The 27,877-nt window shown below is 37.8% G+C and overlaps 1 protein-coding gene across 3 annotated transcripts in view; it reads left to right on the top strand.

Annotated features, from left to right (window-relative positions):
• BICC1 (BicC family RNA binding protein 1) overlaps positions 1–27,877 on the top strand; it is a 262,003-nt gene that overhangs the window by 221,046 nt on the left and 13,080 nt on the right. For 2 of the 3 annotated variants that reach the window (XM_045069915.1, XM_045069917.1), the window contains exons 4-18: positions 517–596; positions 2,346–2,504; positions 4,089–4,142; positions 4,586–4,780; positions 5,211–5,462; positions 8,949–9,080; positions 11,111–11,297; positions 13,331–13,492; positions 14,092–14,288; positions 14,426–14,558; positions 15,084–15,240; positions 17,300–17,465; positions 20,108–20,147; positions 20,541–20,695; positions 25,880–26,036. In XM_045069915.1, the coding sequence (XP_044925850.1) occupies positions 517–596; positions 2,346–2,504; positions 4,089–4,142; positions 4,586–4,780; positions 5,211–5,462; positions 8,949–9,080; positions 11,111–11,297; positions 13,331–13,492; positions 14,092–14,288; positions 14,426–14,558; positions 15,084–15,240; positions 17,300–17,465; positions 20,108–20,147; positions 20,541–20,695; positions 25,880–26,036 (2,226 nt within the window). The remainder of the gene's footprint in view (positions 1–516; positions 597–2,345; positions 2,505–4,088; positions 4,143–4,585; positions 4,781–5,210; positions 5,463–8,948; positions 9,081–11,110; positions 11,298–13,330; positions 13,493–14,091; positions 14,289–14,425; positions 14,559–15,083; positions 15,241–17,299; positions 17,466–20,107; positions 20,148–20,540; positions 20,696–25,879; positions 26,037–27,877) is intronic. The other variant, XM_045069916.1, reaches the window with a different exon arrangement.

Below are 27,877 nucleotides of genomic sequence, written 5' to 3'. Positions count from 1 at the left end.
ATAAATTCTGAATTAGATTATCATGTAGTGTAAAAGTGTGAATCCAGAGTTGGAAGACGTTGGATTGTAATGAATGAGTCTCTTAGTGGTTTTCGTACGGCAAGTTACTAAACTGCTCTGTGCCTTAATTTCCTCAGGAAAAGAACCTTACAAAGCTGTGGGGTAGATTAATTGAGTTAATACTCTTAAAGCCTTAGATCAGGGCTTGGAATGTAGCAAGAATGTAGTAAGTAATAAATTGAATTTATAAATTCTTTACTTGTTTAAAAAATAATTATGTGATAAACTCATTTTGCAGTTCAATAGTTTAGCCAGCTTTTAGAAGGAAAAAAGTCCACATAGAAAAATATACAACTTGGGGATTTTCCATATTCCTGTTTTGATTACAATGTTAACACACCTAGAATGAATTAAATCTTGAATTTCTTATGAATCTCTTTTCTTATATTGTAACATCAATTTTAAAACAAAGAGTTTGGGGGTTTATATGAGCTCTTTGTTTTTGGTTTCTTATAGATCCCCATATTAAGGTTTCTGGAAAGAAAGAAGATGTTAAGGAGGCCAAGGAAATGATCATGTCTGTCTTAGACACAAAAGTAAGTGAATGTTAAGGACACTCAGATGTCAGAACCTTGTCTCTGCAAGGGCTACTTCATGCTGTTATGAAAAGAACCATTTGGAGAAGAAAAACCAGGAGAAAGTAATGGTGGGTTTTAAAATAAGCATGTGTGATTCTACAATGGATGTAAAGTTCTGTTTAAAATTTGAATAGGTTCTCAAGCTAGGTAAATGAATAATATTATATATACGTACTCACACACACACACGTGTGTATGTACGTACATATAAGTACATATATATGTGTTTGTATGTATATGTCATCTTCAGAAATAGACAATGATGCTGATTAGTATAGGGCAAGTGATGAAGTTTAGAAGAATTATCATATTTGCCTTTATGATGCCAGAATGATCGCCTATGTGCGTGAAACTTGACAACTTTGTCTTATAAGTTCTTTCTCTTTCTGCAGGTATAAGCTAGATAATAGGGAAATATAATTCTGTAAAAATGTATACTGATTTGTGAGAATTTATTCTAGTAAACTCTTCTAAATCATATACTATGTGGCAGACACTTTGCTAATAAGCATCTTACAAATATTAACTTGTTTAATGTTCATAACTAACTCAGCACAGAGATATTAGGGAGTTTGCCCAGAATCCAGTTGCTAATAAACAAAGAGGTGGGATTTAAATCCAGGCTGTCTGGTTCTTAACCACTATGTTTTGCCACTTGGTATTTCACTGAAATGGTTTCTGATCTCTTCCTTTTTTTTTTTCTTTTCTTCCTCTTTTTTATTTTTAAGACTTATTTGCCTTACAATTATTAAATATTCTAGAATCTTTTCCCAGGAAGAATATTGATTTCCTGAACTTCAAATGTTAAACTAAAAGAACTAAATTTAAAAATCAAAGTGTTTAATGGATATGTTTAAAATTTTTAAATTAAGGCTATGTAAAAACCATTGATATTTTTAACATCTTGTTGTATTTTGACTTTCTAATTTTAGTTTCTGAGCATTGAAGAATCTTTACATCAGTCTTACAAATGAGAAAATATTTCATGTCTTTCTCATTTTATAATACCGAATTTCCCAAAATTAAGTACACAGATTCTAATATGATCACAGTTATTCATTATGTCTTCGAATTTTATGTTTTGCTTTATTATAACTAATCTTATACTTTGTTTTGGTTTAAGTAAACCATGTTACTTCTGGAGCTCTGTGCATTGTTGGCCCTTCCTCATTCTTCCTATCACTGAGAATAACAGGTCTGCTCTGTGAAGTTTGACCTACAGTAATAGACAAATTGTGAAAATAACATTTACAGATACTTTCCTATTCAGTTTTGAGTTTTATTTTTATTGTTTCTGTCATAGTTCAACACTCCTACTAACCTATATATATGCAGTCTTGTAATTATTTTTATTTTTTTGTTATTTGAATTAAATGTTTCATGAATAATCTCTGTTAAAGAAAAAACTGAATAATTTATTTGTAATTATGCCTGACTTTATTTAAATGCTGCTTTCCAAAAAGTTATCTTGGTAAAGGGGTTATCTTTCAATTTATTCTGACAGATCTGTCTTAAGATGAGAATTTTTTTTTTACAGCCAAAGAGAAATAGGAAATATACATTTATAGATTAAGATGGTACTACCAAGAAATCTATAGTGTTTCCCGTCGGGTCACTTTTTGTTAGTACTCTTCCCTTGGAGAAAAAGTGTTTTAAGGAATTGTTCTTTATTCATGCATCAAGAATTAATACCTTATTTCCGTATAGAGTAATCGAGTCACCTTGAAGATGGATGTTTCACATACAGAACATTCCCATGTAATCGGCAAAGGTGGCAACAATATTAAAAAAGTGATGGAAGAAACAGGATGCCACATCCACTTTCCAGATTCCAACAGGAATAACCAAGCAGAAAAAAGCAACCAGGTGCTTTGTCTTTTTGCATGAATTAAAGCTTTAATTTTCCATATGCATATCTTTTTTGGGAGACAGAAGCACAAAATAACCACAGACATACCATAAGATCTTGTGAATATGTGGAATCTAAAAAACAAAACAAAACAAATGAATAAACAAAAGGCAGAAACAGACCTGTAAATGTAGAGAACAAACTGATGGTTCCCAGAGGAGATGGTAGAGGGGAGATGGGCAACAATGGGAGTAAGAGGTACAGGCTCCCAGTTATGGAATGAGTAAGTCATGGGAATAAAAGGCACAGCATAGAGAATATAGCCAGTGGTATTGTGATAGCTATGGTGAACATAGCATAACTTCTAAACTTGTCCAATCATTAAAATCACTTGAAACTGATGTAACATTATGTGTCAACTATACTCAAAAAATAAAAATTAAAAAAAATATATATGGCCCCTTTTTAAGGAGACTGAAGGTGCTCTACTGTTTTTAAGAGATGATGCGTAGGTAACTATAAACTTTTCATCTCTGAGTGGTTGTAGAAGGGCGGGAGCAGCGTAAATGTGATGGCAACGTAAAGTGAAGTCTCTGAGACAAGGCCCAGAGAGCATAATGTGAGGAAAGGACCTGGAACTCTGCCTACTCCGAGCACGCGTCCACTGTGGGGATTCTGTCTGTAGCCTCACACACATGGTTCTCCAGGGTGCACCACATCACCTTCTCAGAGGCAGTGCCCGGGTGCCCGTCTTCCTCACATTGACTGAATTATGTATCTCTTTAGTTTATACACGTTCTTTCTAGTTTTTGTGTTTGAAAACAAATGAAACTCACCTGTCCGTACACTTTCAGTATGTGAAGAATGGATAGTATTATTTGTGCTATTTGGAAGTTTCTTCTCTAATCACAGTTCTAGAAACTGTCAGCCACAAAGATGAATAAGGTGACAGTCTTTTCTCTGTGGGGACAAATGTGACAGTGACATAAATAAGGAAGATAGAAAGCAATGGCAGTATTCAAAATATTTGACAATTGGTATGGCATGGGGCATGGTCTATTAGGAACAGTGCCCTAGAGCCCCATGCCTTTACCCTCATGCAAGGTGAATTCTTTAGTTGATGGATCATGGGAAAGTTCAGGGGATCCCGGGAGAGAGCTGGAGGTAGTGTTGGAGCAATAATTATTTTTTACCACCTAGCATAAAGTAGTTCAATATTTTGAGTATTTACGGCAGCAATAACATTGTACAGTAATGTAGAGTACAGACCTGATATACAGTATGCAGAAGATTAAATAAAAGGTAAAAAATACAGTGAACCAGAGAAATGATAAAGTGGACAGGATGGCATGATGGGGACTGTGAAGTTTTAGCTAAGTCCAGGGGTTGATGTAAATCAAATGACACCAGTCAGCAAAGGAGCTCATTAAAATGCAAATTAGGATTAAGTAGGACTGAGATCCTTCATTTTTAACAAGCTCCCAGTGAAGGGCAATGCTGTTCTTCCCTGGATGACATTTTGAATGGCAAGGGTGTGAATGGACTGGAAAAGCAGATGTGGGCTCGATTAAAATCTAACTTTGTATTTTCTACTTTTGCAGGTATCTATAGCAGGACAACCAGCAGGAGTAGAATCTGCCCGAGTTCGAATTCGGGTAACTGTTTATTACTTTAATACTGTAAATCAGTGTCAGCAATGGTTCCATCATAAGGCAATAAAAATATCTTCATGTATGAGTTTATAGCCAAATCGTATGTTCAGTAGTTTGGAAATAATGACAAAAGTTGTTTGAATGTGTTGAAGATATTTCTTAGAGAGATTCCAGATTGCACCTGACTCAGTTTCTCTGATGATTTTAAAATGATGAAAAAGAGGCCCAAGGAAGAATTCCATAGGCAGTTTAAGTTACAGACGCCCAGGTTTCACAAAAGACTCCTTTCATTTGAGAAACTTTGCAAACTCTACCCAAGCTTATGTATTTAATAAAAACAATTTACATTTTAGAATTCCATCCTCAGAAAGGAAGGAATAAGTTATGCACATCTCTAAATGTGTGGTGATTCAGCTGTCTGCTTGGGCTCTCATACTTTCATTTAGGAGCTGCTTCCTTTGGTGCTGATGTTTGAGCTGCCAATCGCTGGGATTCTTCAACCAGTTCCCGATCCTAACTCCCCCTCGATTCAGCACATATCACAAACGTACAACATTTCGGTGTCATTTAAGCAGCGTTCTCAAATGTATGGTGCTACTGTGATAGTACGAGGGTCTCAGAATAACACCAGTGCTGTGAAGGTAAGTAATTGAGATAATTATAACATCCTAAGTGTACAAATGATGCAAGTTTTATTTTTATTTTTTTTAGATTTTATTGAGTGAGAGATAAAGTGACTATGAGCGGCGAGGGGAAAGGGCAGAGGGAGAGGGAGAAACAGACTCTCTACAGAACAAGGAGCCTGATGCAGGGCTCCATCCCAGGACCCTGCGGTCATGACCTGAGCCAAAGGCAGACACTTAAACATCTGAGCCACCCAGTGCCCCAAAGCAAATTTTATTTTTTAAAGGATTTTAAATTAATTCATTTTCCAGAATTTTCCCTCGAATTGCATTTTGGTTTATAGAATGTGTTGAGTCTATCCATAGTTAGTAGAAGTGCACTAGAGTCTTTTCTTGTATGTGGATAGTTATTCTATAGGATTATTTCTTTCCTACTCTTCTCTCGTAGGAAGGAACTGCCATGCTGTTGGAACATCTCGCTGGGAGCCTAGCATCAGCTATTCCCGTGAGCACACAACTAGACATTGCAGCTCAACATCATCTCTTTATGATGGGTCGAAATGGAAGCAACATCAAACATATCATGCAAAGAACAGGTGCTCAGATCCACTTTCCTGACCCCAGTAATCCACAAAAGAAATCCACCGTCTACCTCCAGGGCACCATTGAGTCTGTCTGTCTTGCAAGGCAATATCTCATGGTAGGTTTACTGAAATTAGTGTTACAATTTCATTTTATTTTATTTACTTATTTGGGTACAGTGTATGTGGCTACACACACCTTACTACTGTGGTATTTATGAAAACACTTTGGAAGCCTTCTCAAATAAATTTCTTGCTAAAAGGAAGTAAAATAAGAATAAAGTATGTAATCCCTTACAGGCTCAATTTCATTACATAGGTGAGTAATTTCTTTGCTGTACTTTTTTTAAACTTAAACTAAACACAGAAGAGTATACAATGAAATAATGCACTGTATTGGGGCGCCTGGGTGGCTCAGTGGGTTAAGCCGCTGCCTTCAGCTCAGGTCATGATCTCAGGGTCCTCTCTCTCTCTGCCTGCCTCTCTGCCTGCTTGTGATCTCTGTCTGTCAAGTAAATAAATAAAATCTTTAAAAAAAAAAAATAATGCACTGTATTTCATGCAGGGTGATTATTTTCTCCTGACATGTAGTATTTGTCTGCATTTGACAAAGAAAGTCTATTTAAACAGAAAAGTAAAAATACCTTTTACCCTCAAAAATATAAATTTTGGTAGCATGAAACATGTGAACATTTCTCAGATCTCTGATACAATTTAAAAAATGGTATTTAAGCCACATATTTGTCTTAATGCATTGAAGTAAATAGTCATTATATAATTCATTACTGCTTCCTATTTAAAATGTGCAGTATTTCTTTTTTTTTTAATTTCTTTTCAATATTCCAGAATTCATTGCTTATGCACCCAGTGCTCCATACAATATGTGCCCTCCATAATACCCACCACCAGGCTCACCCAACTCCCCGCTCCAAAACCCTCAGTTTGTTTCTCAGAGTCCATAGTCTGTCATGATTTGTCTTCCTCTCTGATTTCCCCCAATTCACTTCTCTCCATTTGCCATGTCCTCGGTTATTCCCTATGCTCCACAAGTAAGTGAAACCATATGATAATTGACTCTCTCTGCTTGACTTATTTCACTCAGCATAATCTCTTCCTGTCCCGTCCTTGTTGATACAAAAGTTGGGTATTCATCCTTTCTGATGGAGGCATAGTGTATAGGGCCCATATCATCTTTATCCATTTGTTCATTGAAGAGCATCTTGGTTCTTCCCACAGTCCTTCCTATATTCATTTAAAAGCATGTATTGCATGAAGCCCTGGGTGTGGTGCAAAAACAATGAATTCTGGTACACTGAAAAGAAATAAAAAAACAAACAACAGCACCACAGTGTATAGGTTGATACATAGTTAACAAAATGGATTGACTGACATAATGTGGACTTGCAATTATCTTATTAAAAATACCACTGTATTCTCCTGTTCAAGAAATTGACCTTTAGTGACATTTGAAACAGTAAGCCTTGGGCGTGGTCTTTACTAATAATAACTTGCAGAATTTGTTTTTGAGAAACTTTCAGAAAGTCCAGTTTTTGCTTTTTAAGAGAGGAGCATAAGCAGGGAGGGGAGTGGCAGTAGGATAAGCAGAGAGAGAATCTTAAGCAGACTCTGGAGTCCTGGATGCCAGGACTCTGAGATCATGAAGAGTCCAATGCTTAACTAACTGAGCCACCCAGGGACCCCAGAAAATCCAAAAGATAAGAACTTGTTATAATCTTTAAGGATTGTAATATATAATTATTTTGTTGTGAATGATTTTTTTAGCCAAGCTTAATTTATAAAGATACTTTTTTTTTAATTTTTTTAAGGTTTTACTTATTTATTTGATGCAGAGAGAGAGAGAGCACACAAGCAGGAAGAGCAGCAGGCAGAGGGAGAAACAGGCTCGCCACTGAGCAGAGACCTGGATGTGGGGCTGGATCCCAGGATCCTGGGATTATGACCTGAACCGAAGGCAGCGGCTTAACTGACCAAGCCACCCGGGCATCACATAAGGATACTTTTAATATACCACTAGTTAGGTAGCATATTCGTGTCCAAAGATGATTATGATTGCTCTTCATAACTTTCTTTTTTCTGTTTTTTTTTCTTTAGGTATTATTTTAAGTGAACTTTTTCAAGCATTCTGTATAGTTAGGAATTCATATTCATACTTTGATCATACCTACCAAAAATATAAGTATGCAATGAGATACAGTTTTGTACAATATTAAAAGAAGAGAGTGGGTGCCTAGGTGGCTCAGTGGGTTAAAGCCTCTGCCTTCAGCTCAGGTCATGATCTCAGGGTTCTGGGATCGAGCCCCGCATCGGGCTCTCTGCTCAGCAGAGAGCCTGCTTCCCCTCTATTTGTCTGCCTGCCTCTCTGCCTACTTGTGATCTCTGTCTGTCAAATAAATAAATAAATAAATAAATCTTTAAAAAAATAAATAAAAGAAGGGAGGAAGAAGGGATAAATTAATAGGCTTTAACCTAAGGGCATCTGGGTGACTCCGTTGTTTAAGCGTCTGACTCTTGATTTCAGTCAGGTCATGATCTCTGGGTCATGATCTCAAACCGCACATTGGGCTCCACACTCAGCACAGAGTCTGCTTGAGTTTTCTCCCTCTACCCTTCCCCCAAGACATGTATGTGTACTGTCTCTCTCTCAAATAAATAAATAAATCTCTAAAGGAAATGAAAGGCCTTAACATACATTTTAAATACAGAAATTACTTTTATCCGTAAGGAAAATGGAACACCATGATTTCTTTTAATTCCAGTGTATTTGACTATTACTTCTGCCAATACTTATGTACAGAACCCAGCAGTTGGGCTAGCACTGAGTGTCTTGGGAATCAAGTATGAGATTCCTATAGTTAGTAGATTCAGGGCCGGGAAGAAAGCATCAGAGAAAAAACAAGTGCGGACCTCAGCAGAGCTAAAAAGTAAGAAAGCTAAAAGAAGAAACAGTAGTAGCACTTTACTCCAGGAAGGAGGTAAGGTTGGAGCTGCACCAGAAGAGAGGTAGGTCTTCAGTTGGTGAAGAAGCCTTTGGATGAATTGAGACCAAAGTATAGAATCCATTTGAAAAATAGGAGGCTGGTCTAGCCTGGAGGAAGGGGCAGATGTATGAACATACAGGCCTATGATTTTACAAGCAAAGCTGTGTCAAAATGTGGAGATCTTGAAATGCTGAAACATGGTTAGATTTCATTCAGAAGACAATAAAAGCCAGTACTTTAAGTCTTTGAGCAAAAGCACAGGATTAGTCCCCTTGATATGGTTCAGTGTCTAGTTTCTGGCATCACTAACAAAATGGAAGTCAGAGAATGGATGAATTTTCCAAGGTGGAAAGTGGGTAAAAAACTCAGGGCCAATAACAGAAACTTCAGACACATATAATTTTGTCATTCAAAAATAGTTTGTGCCCTCAGCATTATTTCCACACGAATTCCCTAAGCTTTGTGAAAGCATGTGATTGAGCTTTAATACTTTGGTTTACTCTTTCAGCCCATAGAATGTTGCATTATTTGTAGGCATGTTATATTATCAGATGTTTAAATGAGTAACATTTTACCTCCTGCACTTTCTACTGTGACATTTCTTAGGGTTGTCTTCCCCTTGTGCTGATGTTTGATATGAAGGAAGAAATTGAAGTTGATCCACAGTTCATTGCTCAGTTGATGGAACAGCTCGATGTCTTCATCAGTATTAAACCAAAGCCGAAACAACCAAGCAAGGTTGGTTCAGATCTGGGCCCAGAAGACCACATATCCTATCCCATTCTAGATTACTTTTTTATTTTCATATACATGTATATTTTCATATATATGGAATTAAATATTCTATGTAATATATATGTCATTATATATTATACTTTGTTATTTAAATATATAAGTTAGTAAAAACATTCATTTTTGATCATCATTTTTCTTTTTGTGTTGGTTTTGGAGTTTATTTTTAATGACCATTATTTCTTACAAACATATGAGTAAGAAAAGACGTGGTAACTTTCAGCTTTATTAAGTTATCAGAGAGTTGATAAGGCTAAACATTGTCTTAAATGTGTATGTGTACATATCCAATGTAATTTTTAAAATATTTAATTTACATACTCTTTGCGAGCCACTCTGCTAGCCCTGGAGATTTAAAGAATAGGTGTTCATTCTCTTTAATAAATAATAAACTAATAATGATAATCAAAAGTAAATAATGATGTGTCCTCCATTCAGTCTTCTTGGAACTTCTCTAACATGTTACAAAATTTCAGTAATTCCATGTATAGTCAAAATTTAATGGGAGAAACTTGATGATAGTAAATGCTAGTGAGAATGTGAGGGAAGAGGCAAATTGGCATAGCCACTCTGAGGAGCAATTTGGGACCTTCTAATCACACTGAAAATACTGATATCCTCCTGCCCGCCGGCATTGTACACCCAGTTAGACACCCTGAGGAGACCTATGTACCAGAGTCAAAGGACAAGAATGGTGTGGAATAAAAGAAGCAAGTCGCATAATAACATGTACTGAGTAATAACATTAATGTATCTTTTTATTCTAGTAGGTAAAACCCCAAACATTTGTGCTTTCCATTTTTTAATTTCTATAAATCTTATTATATATGTATCATGGTGTAAGGTATATCACAGACGATTTTTATAGATATAAATATCATGGTATTCAGTGTCCAACTTAAAAACAATCGTGCCTTCATCAAAAGAAAACTTTAAAAGAAAAAGAGAGGTTTGTTTCTAAGTGATAAAATGAGTTTAAAGTTAGAGAACAGGACATTAATTTTATGTGTCCTGAAGTGTCATGCTTAACTAATTTGAGTTGACTGGAGTCACTGCAGACACAGTGACTTCCAAGACTGGAAGATACAGCCAGAAGAGACTTTGTGCATGTGAAGAGTGTCAGGCACAACAGGATCTTCTGGAGTTCAGTACTAAATGAGCCAAGTCAGGGGGCTATAGATGAAAAGTGAGAATTCTAGAGCCTCGTTGCATCCCAGGGCCATTTAGTTCTGTCTGCCTGACCCGGATGCTGAGTACTGCTTTAACTGCTTTTTCAGTCACAAATTTTCTTTATTGCCCATTGAGGCTCTCCTCTTGAGTTCACACTTCCAATTTTCTAGAGGAGTCCATTGAGAAAAAGAAAAATTACTGTTTAGAAGTTTGTTTTACCATAAGCTTTGCCATTGATATGCCATCTGTGAGGAACAGGGGTACCTCAAGGTCTATTAGTTAACTAGTAGGCTATAAATGTCAAACGTAAGTGACTGTTACTATGCAGTCTATATATGGTGACAAGTTTGAGTTGTTTTGTAAAAATGTGATCAAAGGGAGAAAGCTTTAATGTAACAGCGCGAGGATGCCAAGGGAATGGGCTGTACAGGCAGACCACCGGAGGTCCAGTCCTCTTGCTGCCCCTGCCCAGCTGTGACCGTGGGTAGGACCCTTATCCTCCCTGAATGTGAATCACAATTCCCATCCAGAAGGTTTCTGGCAAGCATCAAGATTTATGTACAGCTTCTACCCCAGTGCCTGGAACACAGGACACACCCAGAAAATTATAACTAACCCTTTATGGTTTTACCACAAGGAGCAAACTTAAGAAATAAGTGGTTAGAATTTTTCAGTTGATTTTAAAACCGCATCAATATATTCCTTCCTGGAATCCTTATTACCATATTCATTTCTCACCCACCTCCCCAGTTCATTGTAGACTACTCGCGTGTCACCTTTTTCTTTCCCATTATGTGTTTTCATAGTCTGTGATTGTGAAAAGTGTTGAGAGAAATGCCTTAAATATGTATGAAGCAAGGAAATGTCTCCTCGGACTTGAAAGCAGTGGGGTTACCATAGCAACCAGCCCGTCCCCAGCATCGTGCCCTGCCGGCCTGGCATGTCCCAGCCTGGACATCTTAGCTTCGGCAGGCCTCGGACTCACTGGACTAGGTATAAAATTTATTATTACAGCGCTTCTCAGTCACTGGGGGATTGCTTAGCCCGTTCCCTTTCTTTCTACCATCTGGGGCTACAGTTTTTAAAGGCTCTTTTTTTCCCCATGTCAGGCCCAAAGATTAGGTGAAAAAGCAACAAAACTCACATCAATCCATTTTGGGTTTTTTTGTTAGACTCCAAAGATTTTGTACCTAGATTCTTTTTATTTTGGCATAAATAACCAAGGTCTGACTGTTTTATTTTCAGTGGCTGTGTTTGTTCTTCTAAATTAAGAATGCCACTGAGAGTGAAGCTCTGAGAGCAGGCTGACTATAATTTATGTGCTTATTCTCTCTTGCATTGGCAATATTGCCATCCATCCCTAGAGGTAAAGATTATCCAGTTTGTTTTTCAAAAAGTAATTGCAAGTCTGTAGGAGGGGTAGAGAGAGGGGGAGGTGGGAGCAAGCAGACACCCCCCTCCCCCGCTGGTGGTCATCACAGCCTCATCCAGACACAGGGAATCTAGCTGCAGCTACCAAGAGGAGCGATGACCTGTGTTTCTATCTACAGCACAGGGTAGAAGGTGGAAGAACGTCCTCCCTCGGTGCTGTAGCTCTTTGAGAACAGGGGGGCGCTTCTTACTTGTACCCTGTACCGCCTCATTTGTGGAGTCCTGGCTTACAGGTGGGGTTTCATTGCCATATTCCCATTAGGACAGGCTCACTACTTTCTTGCACATGTTTCCGTAGCCTCATTATGAAAAGTGAAAGTAATAGCCCTACAAAATCCCCTTGCCTCATTCAGTATTGATCTGAGACAGAAAAAACACTCTTCGCCTTCTGTCACTTCTTTTTTTCTAACAGCTATTTCTTGCTTTTAAAAATTATATGGTTATAATATGATTAAGATTCCAGGTAGCCCTGTCTAGACACCATTACAGTAAAGACAGACTCTTTACCCCTTGGCCTCTACTCTCCCCAAATCGTCCCTTGCACTAAACAGTCATAACAACACGTGCATGTCAGTTAGGATGTGCCAGTGAGATAATCTGGCAGGAACCAAGTTCTTCCTGCACCAGAGCAAAGATTCAGTTACTCAGTTTCTAAAATGTTTTCATGTCTATTCCTATCCTGTAATACTTCATACTTTCAATATTATGAAAAAGTTATATACAACTTCATATTTTACTTTAGAATATATTTAAATGCCTGAAGAGAAGTTTCATTACTTAAATCAAACATTAAATCCTTAAAAGAAGCAAAAAACAAACAAAAAAATTGTCTCTGAGGAAAGCTTTTGTACTTACTGAGATGGACCATGGACCACAGGGATGGTCGTGTGTTTTGACAAAATAAAAGCAAACTGTTCCAAGTAACTCAGCCTCTTCAAAAACATAATCATTCTACTGCAGGAGAACCTTCCCCTATTCTCTGCTAATTGTAAGTGGTTTGAAAAGAGTTTGTTTGGAAACAGAAAACAAGTGAGTTATAGTTAGAAATAAAGATGAATTTCCAGGGGCGCCTGGGTGGCTCAATGGGTTAAAGCCTCTGCCTTCTGCTCAGGTCATGATCCCAGGGTCCTGGGATCGAGCCCCACATCAGGGCTCTCTGCCTGGCAGGGAGCCTGCTTCCTCCTCTCTCTCTGCCTGCCTCTCTGCCTACTTGTGATCTCTGTCAAATAAATAAATAAAATCTTAAAAAAAAAAAAAAAAGATGAGTTTCCACTAGAGCAGAAGTATGTTCATCCTGGCCAGTTGAAATGAATGCAAAGCAGCTGGCATTGCTCAGTAACCCTGACTGCATCCCTGATTTACATACACCTAACTTCTGGTTCTGATCAGCATCTGTTTGTAGATAGTCTGGGTTCTGTGTTGGAGTTGTATCATGTAGTATCTCTTGGGAATATTCGAAAGAAGGTAATCTATCACTCATATTATATTTGGAAAATATCAGACTCTCATTGTGCATTCCGAATGGCAATATTGGTGCCCATCTGTATTTTTAATATTGAGTGTATGCATATTGACTTGGCATTCATTTATTGCAGGTCTTTTGGGGCCTACCACCTTATCTCTAAACACATCAACAACTCCAAACTCACTCTTGAATGCTCTTAATAGCTCAGTCAGTCCTTTGCAAAGTCCAAGTTCTGGCACCCCCAGCCCCACATTATGGGCACCCCCGCTTGCTAACACTTCAAGTGCCACAGGTGAGTGTCATTTAAGTACAATCAAAGGCATGTTGGTGTGGTTTTTTGTATCAGTTTTTAAATAAAATGTACCAGTTGTCCCGTTTCCTTAGGGAAAAATTATGGTTCAAAGCATACTGCGGCTAAAGAGAAACTCCCCAGTGTGTAAATTAGTTAAAATGAAGCATGACAAAGCTGTGAGTTTTTAATAAAAGTAGAATATAATCTTCCAACATGACAAACAGATCAGGAAAAAGAGTGTGATGAGCAGGAAGCAGTGGCAATAACACATGAAGCTAACTGACCTCATAATTAGGAAATGTCGGTTCCAGTTGGACAGATGTGCCTGATAGTCATATGGACAGGCTAACTCTAGCTAGTTTCCTCCTCCATACAGTGAAGAGCTTAGGTTAAGTATTCTCTCAAGTCTGGTTCGATTTTAACATTGTTTTGTGTTTTTATAGTAATGGTAAACCTATTTACGAGAGGTATCAAAACTGAACTCTTCTGAATTTGTAGTAACAAAAATGAAGTTTTTTGGTTTTACTGAATATGATAAAGTAATATTTGTCAAATATGAGCTTTTTTCTAATATCTGTCTGCATGAAATGTCATTGTAGGTTTTTCTGCTATACCACACCTTATGATTCCTTCTACTGCCCAAGCCACATTAACTAATATTTTGTTGTCTGGTGTACCCACCTACGGGCACACAGCTCCATCTCCCCCTCCTGGCTTGACTCCTGTCAATGTCCATATCAACAGTATCCAGACAGAAGGCAAAAAAATCTCTGCTTCTTTAAATGGACATGCCCAGGTAACGTTCTTTGCTAGAGGAGTGTGATCTATGCTGTTTCTAAGAGATAAGCCTCTGGTAATATGTTTAAACTTCCACCTGAAATGAATTTTAGAATGGTAGCCATATCTGTATGTTATTTTCTGTTATCGTTTTAGTCTCCGAATATAAAATATGGTGCAATAGCCACTTCATCACTTGGGGAAAAAGTGCTGAGTGGGAATCACAGTGACCCATCTAGACAGACAACTGGACCTGAGCAGCCATCTCCCAAGTCAAACCCTGTGGAAGGTAACTTTCCTTCTGAACTGACGTTACCCAGATAAAGGGGTTCGTAAAGTCTCTGCGGTGATTTCAAGCTGGTTTTGCTAACCATTTATGACTCATCCTACGTCAAGTATGCAGAAAGACATCTTGAATGAAATTCCAAAGAACACAGGGCACAATAAACTGAAAAACACTTCCCACAGAAAGAATCACTTCCCATTACATTGGAACTTCCTAAATTAAAGTGGATGTAATTGTGTAAGAGGAAAGCATCAATTTAGTAAATGTATACATATAATTTTTTTCCAAGTAGAGTGTTTCTTTTTCTAAAACGCTTCCACCCCTAATAAATCTTTTGAAAATGTGAGGGTCTTCTCTTTAAATTTCATCTTGAATGAAATTTGGGACAGCCTGAATTTATAGTGTCTTCTTTGCAGCTGAAAGCTGTTTTACCTGGGTCTCCCTTGAGTTGGGTTCTGATTTGTTTCCATCTCAAGTGGTTGTTGATGATAAGGTGACATTTGGATTTTCACTTTATCCCTTCTGCAGGTTGTAACGATGCTTTTGTTGAAGTAGGCATGCCTCGAAGTCCTTCCCATTCTGGGAATGCTGGTGACTTGAAACAGATGATGGGTCCTTCCAAAGTTTCCTGTGCCAAGAGGCAGACAGTAGAACTGTTGCAGGGCACAAAAAACTCACACTTACAGTATGTATTTTAATCTTTAAAAGTCCTTGATCCTTTGAAAGAAAATGTCTAACACGCTGGATTTGTTTTAAACTCAGTAGTTGGTGTTCTTTGGTTCAAGTGAGTTTGATCTATTCCGAGAGTGTTTTTTATTTTTCTTTTTAATACTCTTTTTCCTTTTAAAATTTCTACTAAGGAATACTAGCTGGTAATTTTCACTCTTCTGTCCTCTCTATAGTGATTGGATTTGTATCTGGGTTCTCTAAACCGTCTCTGTGCTCTGACACTTTAACATCCTCCCTGCTCTTCAATACGGCAGTATTTACTCTCTGTTTTTTCTGTTGGAAATTTTCCTCCTGTGAATTTTCCTTTGTTTTGCTTTGAATTTCTAACTTAAACTAGGCTTCCTTGTCCCAAGGTAGTAAATTGCAAACTATGGTAATAAATACTTGACAGTTTCATGATTTTATTTATTACAAACCACCATGAGTATAAATACATATATTGTAGTAACTGTAACTCTCCCTTACCATAATAGCACAGTTACAAATGTGTTATCCTTACTCTATCTTCTTTTTCTTTCTTTTTTTTTTTTTCAAATAGATAGTCTATTCACACTTTTTAAAAAAGGCAATACAGTGGAGTGCCTCTGTGTTGAAAGATTTTGCTCCTCTCCATCTCCATCTACCCAATTTCCTCTACTGTCTTATTAGTTTTCTTGTATATCCTTACAGGGGAGACTATCTTAAGACAAATATAGCCTTTATATTTTTATTTCCTGTGTTTCTTACTGAAATCTGTTTTGCTTTTATAAACTCTTTGATCACTTAACTACTCTCGTTCCCATTTTGTCCAAATCTGCTTTCTCTGTGTTTTTCCTTATGTGGTACTAGTAGCCACGGTGAACATTATTCAGCGTAGGTTAGAGAAGTAAATTTGCTTTCTTCCCTGTGTGGAAGCATTTGAAGGGTATGCCTGTTCCTTTCATCGTTAAATAAGTTCTGAACTTACCTCTCATCTAAATTAAGCTGCGACCTCCAGAATGGTCTCTCTGTAGCTACCCTTTCAGCAGCTCAGTGGGTCCTTTATTTTGTTCCAGCAATTTTTTTGAACATGGAAGTCTGATCTTGTCACACTCTGGCTTTAACGGCACCAGTCGTGCACATGGCTTGCTTCCTTTGCTTTGCTTACGCTGTTCTCTGGGCCTTCACAGGCCGCTGCCTGCCCAACCTGCAGAGGCCCTTTGCATTCCCCTGTGTGAAGCCACTGGGAACTTTTGTCAAGCAAACAAAGTGCATTGCTCCTCCTCTTATATTCCAGTAGCCTGCTCCCAGTTCTCCTGGCACAATGGAACAGTGAATGACAAAAGAAAGAATGAACCAATCAGATCAGCTCTTTTCCTAATACTGTTCTTTATTTCTCTTTTACTTGAGCTTAACGTGCACTTGGATTTGAACTTGTGCATGTATAGGGCATTACCAATCTTGCAATTCAGATCATTTTTCCTATTTTAAGGAACATTTTTATGTTCATCCATGCACCCTGAACAGGTGTTGGGAAATACTTATTTATCTGAAACCTGTGTCATAGTAGATTTGTTAGCAATACCCTATGCATTTCACACACAGGAACTGGATCATCTGTATGCCTTCAGGTTGACTTGTTTCTGCTTAGACTGTGTATGCACGAGTCATTGCTCTCTCTTTGACGTATCCAAATTAGAAATCTTGTCTGTGTGTCTGTTCTGTATGTATCACAGACATATGCCAAACATACTACATATAATGTTTGTGAAAATGTGTCATGAAATAGTTTCAACTCCAGCTCTAGAGTCATATGCTTGGGTTAAAATCCCAGCACTATCCTTTACTTAGAGGTGTGACCTTGGTTGAGGTACATGGTTATCTGTAAAATGGGAATAATACGACTGCCTAACTCAGAGCAGCCTTGTGAAGAAGATGAAATGAAATAATACATGTAAATAGTTAACAGTGGTAAACATAGACTGAATGTGCACGTAGGAAACATTCAGTACATTTGTATATAAACATGGACTGTTAAATTCCGAACTGTTTCACAGCAGCACTGACAGGTTGCTCTCGGACTCTGAGCTGAGTGCTGCAGAAAGCCCTTTGGCTGACAAGAAGGCTCCCGGAAGTGAGCGTGCCGCGGAGAGGGCTGCAGCTGCCCAGCAAAACTCCGAAAGGGCTCGTCTGGCCCCACGGCCATCGTATGTCAATATGCAGGTAATGAGGAGAAATGGGAGAGTTATCTAGATGTGGGGTGGTAACTTAGGGAATGGGGAATTCAGCAAATGTTTAACAATAGAGCAGAAATTTGGTTTTCCTTCAGTGCTCTAGTCAAAATTAAATTTAAATATATAGGTAGTAGTTAGGAATTGGTTTTGCAATAAACATTAAAAAATAAAAAGCTTGAGTAAGAAGAATTCTTTAAAGTGTATTAAAATTCACAATAAGATGGTCTGTGTCGCTATGTCTTATGTAAATGATATTATTTCTCTGTTACTTAAAGTTTAGATAAATGTAAAAACTTATTTTTAAGTATCACTGCCTCATAACATAGTCTTGGATAAATATATCTTTCTATATGCTTAATGGAGATAATAAATTTGGTGTCATTTAGATAGTTATAAAAATAATTAAAGTGAAGTTTAGGTTTTTGAAAGTAGATGCCAGGTATTATTGAAGACTATGTTAGTTGAGAGATGTATGATCATATTAAACAATTTCTTCAGCAGGGATCTTCTCTGTATCCATTTTTAAAGTATTAGGCCAGTAAATCAAAATAGACTATTGATCATAAAATTCAGAAATTTGATTTCCATATAAACGACAATATGAGAAAGAAGGATTTCATACTTTGTGCTTTTAGAGACTCTTATAAACATTTGATTTCAGTGTCAGAATTACTGGGTAGACTTTCCTACTTTATAGTAGATTTATTATCTCCAGTCTCCCCCACCTCCCCAGAAAAGGGGAAAGCTTTTCACAGAATCTTAAAAACAAGCTGTCACTGCTATGTCAAAAAAAGTAATTTATGTCACTAAATTATACCTCTATAATTTTAGTGAAAACTGCAGTTAAGTCCTGCTTGTCTGTTTTTTAAATCCTTCACATTTGAACATTTTCATGAGTTATTAGATGAATGTTTTTACAAAACCTGTCTTTTTTAAAGTGTCAAAGTTTAAAAAAAACACATTTGTTACATTTTTCCTGATGGATTTATTTTCAGTTAATATAAATTAAAGCTTTCATTATACGAAGTACCTCATTCCCTGTATGATTCCTTTTGGTTTTTGTCCCTCTTGTAGTTCCCTTTTTTTCCTTCAGATTTATACCTAGTGAATCATTTTCACATTCCTTTCTTTTGGGATGGATGAGAATGTTCTTGGTGAAAGAGTTTTAACTTAGATGTATTTATGCTCTTAATGAAGAGCTAACTTTTTAAATTGCTAAAAATTCAATGGTTGTAGTCATCAAGCATTGACCAAGAAAGACTGAAGATTTCACTGATTCCTGCACCTAAAAAATGATCTCTGTCTCCTGACCCTTCTTGGAACACTGCATCTCTAGCTCTCTCTTTACATTTACCTCACTTCCTAATTTATTTTGTAGTCATTTATTTTATTCTTAAACACATCCCTGCTCAGATTCTATGTGTTTTGAGGCTCTAGACCCTTGTTGATGCATTGTTGTATTCTTCTACAAAGAGCAACATAATCTCTTTAACCAGAAGACACTCGATATTTACTGAACAGGTGAATTTAGGATCTAATCATTAAAAGTTGATTTTAATTCCCAATGCCATTTTAGACCTATAATTTTTAAAAACACCAAACTATGTTATCTGAAAATCTGGCTCTCCTGATTTACTGTCATTTTCTTAGAGTTAATCACACATCTTAGTTTGTCTGGGTCAGCCCATTTACTTTTATAATTCTGGCCTAATTTTTATTTGTAGCACATTTCTCTCTCAGAAATATAGTTTCAGACCATACATTATACAGGCATGCTAGATCTAATGGTATAGTCCTCCTAGAAGAAGGGTCAAAAGAGCTCTCACCAACTGGTTCTTGGCCCTCTTGGTAGGCCTTAAGACATTCTTAAATCAAACCTTACATAGTCCCTAAATTGGAGAGCTGAGAACACTAGTTTTGCATTTGAGATGTAGCTGTGTCTGGACTGCTTTCTTCAAAATGACCTACCTTGGTCCTCGGTAGACGTATGATTGAAGTCACTTATTCATTGTGAATGGAAAGAATGAATGGTAACATCCTAGACCAGTAGAAGAAGTAGCTAGGTTTAATTTTATTGCATGGCTTTAATGTCATTACAGATCAAAGCGGCATTTGTCATGTATCTCACTTCAAAAGCAAGGACTGTGCCAATTAGGCTAAATAATTTAAATTGTCTTAACATCATCCCATTTCAGGCCACGATTTACTTAAGTGAGGAGGGGATGTAGAGAAACAAAGAGACCAGTAGATAACCAGAAAGCATTTTGGTAATGCCTTATGTTGGGAAACTTAGCCTATTGTTGGGTTATTCACTATACTTTAGCATCTGTTGGCCCTGGTGTGTTAAATACTCACAATAAATAGGATTTTTTTCCCTTTTGAAGAAAAATTTCTGATTCTTATCACTTTCATATTAGAAGTAGTTAATTTATTCTAATTAATTAGTTTGAAAACATGTTTAAATTTATCAGACTTGTGCTACATTACTATCATATTAATGGTACAAAGCTTAGCATGTGTCCCAGACAGATTCATGGGCTGTAGTCAAAACCTTTGTTCTCTAATTATGGGGTATTGGCAAGACATTTGGACAGACTGGCAATAAAGATATTTTTTCTCTTTTATTTTCAGGCATTTGACTATGAACAAAAGAAACTATTAGCAACCAAAGGTATGTGCTGTGTTAATGATCAAAACTTTGATTTTTTTTTTTCTAGGAGACCATAAAAAGTTTCCTAGTAGTCATGTTGAATTAAGAAATTGGACCTTCATGAAAAAAAAACCTACAGTGTTTAGGTTCAAGTTACACAAATTTTGTTGGAAATGAATGTGTTTTGTTGAATAGATTAGCGTTAGATTAATTAAGAAATAATGTAACATTTTTCAGTTTACTGTTACTTTGTATAAAGTATTTTATGAAGGTACTTTAAGGCATTTCATGTTAAGAAATAATACTCAGTGATACTTTCTTTACATATATCAAAGAAACAACATTCATCAATATTTTATTTTAGAAAAAACATTAAAAATACCAAACATTTGTTTTATATGCTGTCTCCCAAAGCTATGTTAAAGAAACCAGTGGTGACAGAAGTCAGAACACCCACAAATACCTGGAGTGGCCTGGGGTTTTCTAAATCCATGCCAGCCGAAACCATAAAGGAGCTGAGAAGGGCCAACCATGTGTCCTATAAGCCCACAATGACAACGACTTTTGAGGTTCGTAGAGTCATGACTTACCCATTCTTCCTGTCTGTTCTTTCAGCAAAGGAGTGGTATCATTCTTTATTTACATAAGGAAAAGTTGTTAATGGTGATTTGTTCTAATTTCTGTTCCTGTAAACATATTGCTATCAAATTGATACAGTCTAATATATTATGGTCTTTACCTTCACTCAGAGTTGTTGATCAGCTACTAGAGAGATGTGAATTTGGATAAATTGTGATTTTGTTAGAGGGGGGAGTGTCACAAATGATAGAGCAGGGCTGAGATTAAGCAAAGGACAGATGTAATATTCCATAAGAGTTATAAAGACTCCCTTTATTTAAGGATATCACTCACCAGCAGACCCACTATAGGGGGGCAAAGGCCAACACTCAACAAAAATAAGTTTTCAGATATGAGTTAAAATTTAGCATGTTCAGATGTGCCAGGAACACAGCAGGAAGTATCATAAACAAGAGCTCCAAAATTTTATGTTTCCCAGATGTTGGCTGCATGGCTCAGGGTGAGACTGGGAAGCTGGCATCCTTGCCGCATGGGGAAAGGATCCAACGTTCTGTATTTCTCAGCCAAGCTGCACGTGACTTGCTAAGCAAAGCCTTTTCAATCTGACAGTATCAGATTTTTGGCTGTAAGCCTTTTGGGAGTTGGGGTGGAATTAGAGCACACATATGCACACTCAGTACTGGGGAGAGTATACACACCCAAACGTGGATAAAAATCATGAGTCCAAGAATCACAGTGTTCAACCAGAATGCTTGTAAGCTGAAAAACAAATACTGGTTAAGGGTTTCATAATTGTTAGTCTAATAACTAGCAATTGTAGATTGACCTTCTTTTCTCCACCAATTTTCCTTATAATAAATTAGACTGTTGATGAAAGGCAAAAGCAAACATGCAATTTTTTTCCCCCATTGCTTTTAAGTTTAAAAGAAAATACTAAAAAGAACAGTCTCTTACAAATTTCCTTGTCAGACTTACAGTAGCAGCCTGGAAGCCTGTATTTAAGGACTGAAGTTAACTGTCAGCAGCTAGAATGTAGGAACCATTATGAAAAATGTTGAGGCTCTAGGAGGCACACTCCTCTTTCTGCCATTGTAGCTCTGAGAGAAAATAAGCTTTCCTTTTGTTGGCAGAGACCTTAAAACTGCTGTGCTAATTCTGAAGGCTTTAGCTGAGGCACCTATGGTCATCAGTTTCACTCACTTGGCTTTGGCAGAATGAGTGTTAGGTGTGTTAGGTGGCTGATCGTGTTTCTGTAGTTTCAGAGATGAAATTACCCTAGAAATGCTATTTGAGTTGTGTCCTCAAAGACCAGAAGGATTGCCGGTTGAAATGATGATTGTTCTGATAACGTAGTGATCAAGTGAAAGGGCTGTGGGGTCTGACAGCCACTACTGGTACATGGACAGCTCTGAGGAATGACTTCTCCCCTCTGAACCTGTTTTCTAATTTGAGTTGTTCTGAGGATTACCTGGAAGAAGGCATCCAGTATGTAGCATGCCATGTGGTAAGTTCTCGTAATATTGAGCAGCTACTGTTCTTTGAAATGGAGAACTTCACCCTGAAGGAAACCAAACACTGGCTGAAAGCTGAGATTACATATATGAAAGCTTTTTGCTGGAAATATTATTGCATATTCAAACTAGATTTGCTTTTTATATCCAAAGGAATACCTCAGAGTATTATGTGAACACATACTGTGCTAAGAACAATTATCTTATTCACATAATTTATTTCTTTGTGATTTATACAATGCATTTTCATCCATAAGCTTACCCAAAGCTACAAGCTCCCAGTGAGGAAAAAGAGACCCTGATCAGTTAAGTGTCTTCCTTGAGGTCATGGCAGTAGGTGTCACAGAAAGGAGTTGAGTTTATTTTTCAAAATTTCCTTATATTTCTCTTATTAATGGTTTAACCCAAGAGAGTACATAGCAAAGGTGATAAGTAAATGATCTAGAACCATGTTGCCATGGCTTAACATATATAAGATGCACTTTGGAGAGCTTCGTAGAAATGCACATGCTTTTCCAGGATCTCATTCATCAAATAGGGAGCAAGAATCAAGAATCTACATTTTCAGCAAAAGCCTAGTATGAGTCTGATGCAGACACCCTTCTAAAAACACTGCTCTAAAGAGGGGTAACCCTAGGAAGAAGATGCTGAAATTATTTTAGAACCTAAAAGACTCTTTGCTCCAGCGCCTGTCCAAGGATGGATGGACCACTTCTCGAGGCAGGGATGTGCAGGGTCTGACTCAGTGCCTGAACTCCCTCCTATGGCTTTTCCTGCTTTGGCCATCTTGGGCTAGCCTGTTCCCCCTTTGTGGTTAATATCTCGCAACCTGTTCACAATGGAAGGTAGGGGAGAGGGTGTGAGCAGCTAGATCAGTGCATGGGCTCTCACCATGTAACCTGTGTTTATTTACAGGCCATTCAACAATGCTGATAAAGATATAACCACACTTTCTTTGATAATGGTGTTCTAGCTTTTCCCTGTTGTGTAGGACTTGAACTTTTCTTCATGCATCCCAAATCTATTGAAAGGGGATGGAAGGGCCCCTTACAATAACAGGATCTAAATTTGTGCAGTTGTTATCTGCACATGCATGCCTTTTCCTTTATTCTGCCATAGCTCAGAGGGCTTAAAAACTGAGCAGTGAGGATTGCTTCTTAGGGTTAGCACATGGGGACAGGGTGTGATGGAGAAGAACCTGGGGAAAAGTAGGGAGAACTTAAACATTTTTATTAAAGAATTAACCACATCTCTGCCTACAGCACTAATATTTTGAAATTAGAAGGTGGCAAGAAACACTCGTTTTTCCCTTATTCTTTACCAAACCAAACCAAACCAAACCAAATGGACAAGTGGAATGCTTATCTATGAGAAGAAGCGTGTTTAGCCAATAGGTTCTGATGGAAACGTGCTGCTCACTCCGTGTGCCGGGGATTAAGGCACACAGAATTTCCTGCTCTAGGAGGCTTGCTTGAAGCAAGAAGTGGATGCTTTGAGCTTCTTAGTCAGATTTCTGAGAAGCTAGACTTGAGCAGTTGCTTCCAGTTTTAGGGCAGCTTTGAGAAATGAGCCTGTTCTGAAGAGCTCCTTCAGATAAGACGCTGGCACCGTGAGGCATTTTTTGTTTTCTCCAAGACTCAAAAATATGACCCCATCTACTTGATCAAATACTGAGACACAAACCGTTGAACAAAAGGCTGCTTTCAGCTATAGTGTGTCTGTCACATCAACAGAAATATGAAAGGTCTAGGATTTTCCTTTTCTGTTTGCTACCCCTCTCTGCTGCATATTCCCTGAAGCAAATAAAAACATGTTTTGGGACTCAAAAATGGTTTTTAATTTCCCCACCACTAAGAGTAATGAGATTGTCTGATTATTTTAAGTCTTACAAATCCAAGAATGGAAATGAGCTGCTCTTTATGGTACTTCAAATTAGTGAGTAGATAGTGAACTAGTAGATATCACAAGATTATGTTTTACTTAATTTTTTTAGAAATCACCATGTTTTGTCAGGACTGACATAGCCGTGTGTATCAAGTCAGCTTAGATCTTAGATGAATGTGTTTTTATGCCAAAAAAGAGTTTAGATGCAGAATTTTAAATATACATATAAATACTACAGTAATGATCTCATTGATGTTTCTGGTTATTGCCAGTTTTGAGCATATTCTTATTTCCCTTGTTACACTGGATTTATCTTGGTTGAAGTGTAATATTAAAGATGATTTTAACTGAAAACACTAGTTCTTTGGTCTCAGGAGCCTTTCTTTCCTCTGCCCCTTCCCAAAAGTCAGCAAAGTGCATCCCATAGAAGTGGGAAAAGATATTTATAGATTCAGTAATTCCACAAATATTTATTAAATATCTTTTTTGCTTCTGGAGACAATTTTAGGGATACAGTGCTTGAATACAGGTTCGACTTTCTTTTTGGTGGGTACAGAGAGATACAAAACAAACAAACAAGAAGTCTTTAGGTGATAAAAAAAATCCCTCGTCAATATAAGACAGAGATGCTTTACATTAGATGGTTATAGCAGACCTTTATAAGCAGATGACATTTAAGCTAAGTTCTAGATGACAAGAAAGGGCCAGCGTTGTGAAGATCTAGGGAGACAGTAATAGGCCTTGATCACCTGAAGACGGAACCAGCTGGTACCTTCATGGAAGAGAAGTTGGGTAGGGTGGTAGAGTGTTGAAGACTGAGAGTTCAAAAGAGAGGAAGAAGATCAGTTAGGGAGCACCTCAGCCCATGGCAAAGTATTAGAAAAGCATTATAAGACTTCATACAGAAGGTACCATTTGTTCTAATTTGCTTTTTTTTTTTTTACCAACCTAGTTGCTTTATGAAAAATGGATATTGGGGTGGGAGGCAAGAGTAGAATAAAATATTCATGAGGTGGCTACAGGTTACGGTTGTGGAGATGGAGAGAAGTAGGTAGATTTGGGGTATGTTTAGAGATGACATCAATAGAATTTGTTGATGGATTTGATGTAGTGAGGGAAGGTGACATGAGGACAACTTAGAAGTTCAGCTTTAGCAACTGGGTGAGATGTAGGAATTCTGGGGGAGGAGTGTGTTTGAGTATAGCTATTTGGGAGGAGGAATTTAAAAAGGTAAATTTTTTCAGGTATTTGTAATTTATTGGAAAGACCCTATCGTTGTTGGGATGAGGGTTTCAGGGAAAAGATGGCAGCCCTCTCCACTGTGATTCACCTAGCCTAGGAGCTGTATTCCTATCAAAGGGTTGGGTGTAGCCACACATCTTCCTATTTGTCCTTCATAGGTGATCCAAGGCAGAGAATCTCTGCTGTACCAGCTGGAAGATTTGTTTTGTAGTTCCCCAAAATAGGGAGGACTCTGAGTATCTATTGCTCCAAAACTTAGAGGAGCAAGGCTTTATCCTGAGAGCTCTCAGAACTCTGTTGAGCACTCTGATGATGAAGGAGAAAGACTTCATTGCGTATATTACCAGGTGTCGTTGGTGGCTGGAGGGCAGAGGCCATATATACAAGTACCACAGACTCCTGAGAATCAGCATGTGTGGAGAAACTGCAGTGGTTGAACAGAGAAGTAATTGGTGATGGTCTTATGTAGATTCTCTTCTCCTCAAATCTTGGGAAACCTACCTTAATATGTCCCCATCTGACTTTGGTTATTTACAGGGCTCATCAATGTCCCTCTCGAGATCCAGCAGTCGTGAACACTTGGGAAGTGGAAGTGAATCTGATAACTGGAGGGACCGAAATGGAATAGGACCCCCAAGTCCTAGTGAATTTGCAGCTTCTGTTGGCAGCCCCAAACGTAAACAAAACAAATCAAGTGAGCTTTGACTTTTCATCATACTTTTAGATGTAATCAGCCTGAAATTTGTCTGTTTGATTTAGGGTGATGCTCGGATATAAACTCTGGACCCCCTGCCTTCAAGTATTTGGCATAATCCTATGCCACCTCCTCTGTGAAGCCTTCCCCATTTTTCCAGGTGAAGTAGAGAGCATAGTTCTCTGCTTCCATGGCCTTTTGTCTGTGCTTTAACTTAGCACTGGTTATACTTGAATTTTTATACTTGTGGAGAACTTGAGCTTCACAAGCTAGGAAACACATTTATATTCATTCAGCAAGCACTCACTCATTGCCCGGGTACTGAGTGTTCTATTAGGCTGCACCTTATTTGTTGTTTCTTCCCAAGAGTCTAGCAGTTCTGACACTTACTAGGCACTCAGTAGATATTTCTTGAATGAACCTATGGCCATGCTCACGCAAAACATCCAGATGATGAGGAAAACACAGGGATGTAAAGGAGCCGAGCTGAATGCTGTCGCATTAGCATCATGGAAAACAGAGGAAAAATGGGCAGACTTGCCTTCAGCTACAGAAGGTGAAGAGCAGATCTGATTTTTTGAACTGGCAAGATAAAGCTGAATTGGCACAAATAGAAAAAAAGAGTTTAAAGCACAGAGGCTAGGATGCCTGGGTGGCTCAGTGGGTTAAAGCCTCTGCCTTCGGCTCAGGTCATGATCTCATGGTCCTGGGATCAAGCCCCACATTGGGCTCTCTGCTCAGCAGGGAGCCTGCTTCCCCTCTCTCTGTCTGCCTGCCTCTCTGCCTTCTTGTGATCTCTGTCAAATAAATGAATAAAATCTTTAAAAAAATAAATAAATAAAGCACAGAGGCTCTGGCTTTGAACAAATGTGGTTGAGACTCAAAATGAGTCCAATGGTTTTGTCTGTAACAGTACCCACACTTCTAGGCTGTATAAATAAGACAAGAATTGATGATTGTAATCACATAATAGGCACCTAATGGCCTTTTTCAAGGTTTTCAATGAATTTGGAATCATGGAACACATAGGGTGGCGTATTTGAAGAATACTTGAAGAAAGGCAGTCTGAATGAGTGTAGTGGACGTGGTCTACTGTCAATTGTTACCTTCAATCAGGTGGGCCATGTTGTCCAGGGTCTCAGATTTGAAAAGGCTGGTCATCATGTCAGCCAGGTCGAAATAAGGAAATAGATTCCAAGTACACTGACAGAAGTAGCCTGGAGACTTGCATGGGCATGGTGCCCCCCAAGCAGCTGAGAGGTAGACTGGTGCAAGATGCAGATCTAGGGCTGGAAATGATCTCTGCTCTGCATCTCAATATAAATTCCCTTTGTGTCTTTCTTTTTCTGTCTTTATCTCCTTTCCCTTTGCTTAACACTGGATAATTAAAATTGATTATACAACTTAGTTGAATTGAAGTTCAGGATTTGGGTTAAGATAGGAAACTCATTAATAAAAAGGAATGATTAAGGAAATTGTTGTTTGTCTTTTGTTAGATGTTTTAAGAGCAGAGGGAGTTTAAAACAATATAGAAACTACAAGTAGTCAAAATAAAAAGAAATATGAAAGAAATTATGTGCCATAATATCACTAAGAACATTTTATTTTAAAACATGTTTTTTTACATTTTACTAATTTGCTTAAGTCAACGATATGTAACATATTATCATTTAAATATATAATCAATATGAAGACATTTTTATGAGATATTTTACATTTTTTTGTGTGCTAAGTCTTCAAAACCTGATATTACCAGATTTCATAATCTTACAGAACATTTTCATTCCCACCACACACATTTCAGGCACTCAGTAGCCACATGTGGCCAGTGGTTACTGTAT

Source organism: Mustela putorius, unplaced genomic scaffold (assembly GCF_011764305.1).
Source record: "Mustela putorius furo isolate JIRA1106 unplaced genomic scaffold, ASM1176430v1.1 tig00003949_pilon_pilon_pilon, whole genome shotgun sequence".
NCBI classification, from domain to species: domain Eukaryota; kingdom Metazoa; phylum Chordata; class Mammalia; order Carnivora; family Mustelidae; genus Mustela; species Mustela putorius.
This window is presented reverse-complemented; position numbering and strand designations above follow the sequence as displayed.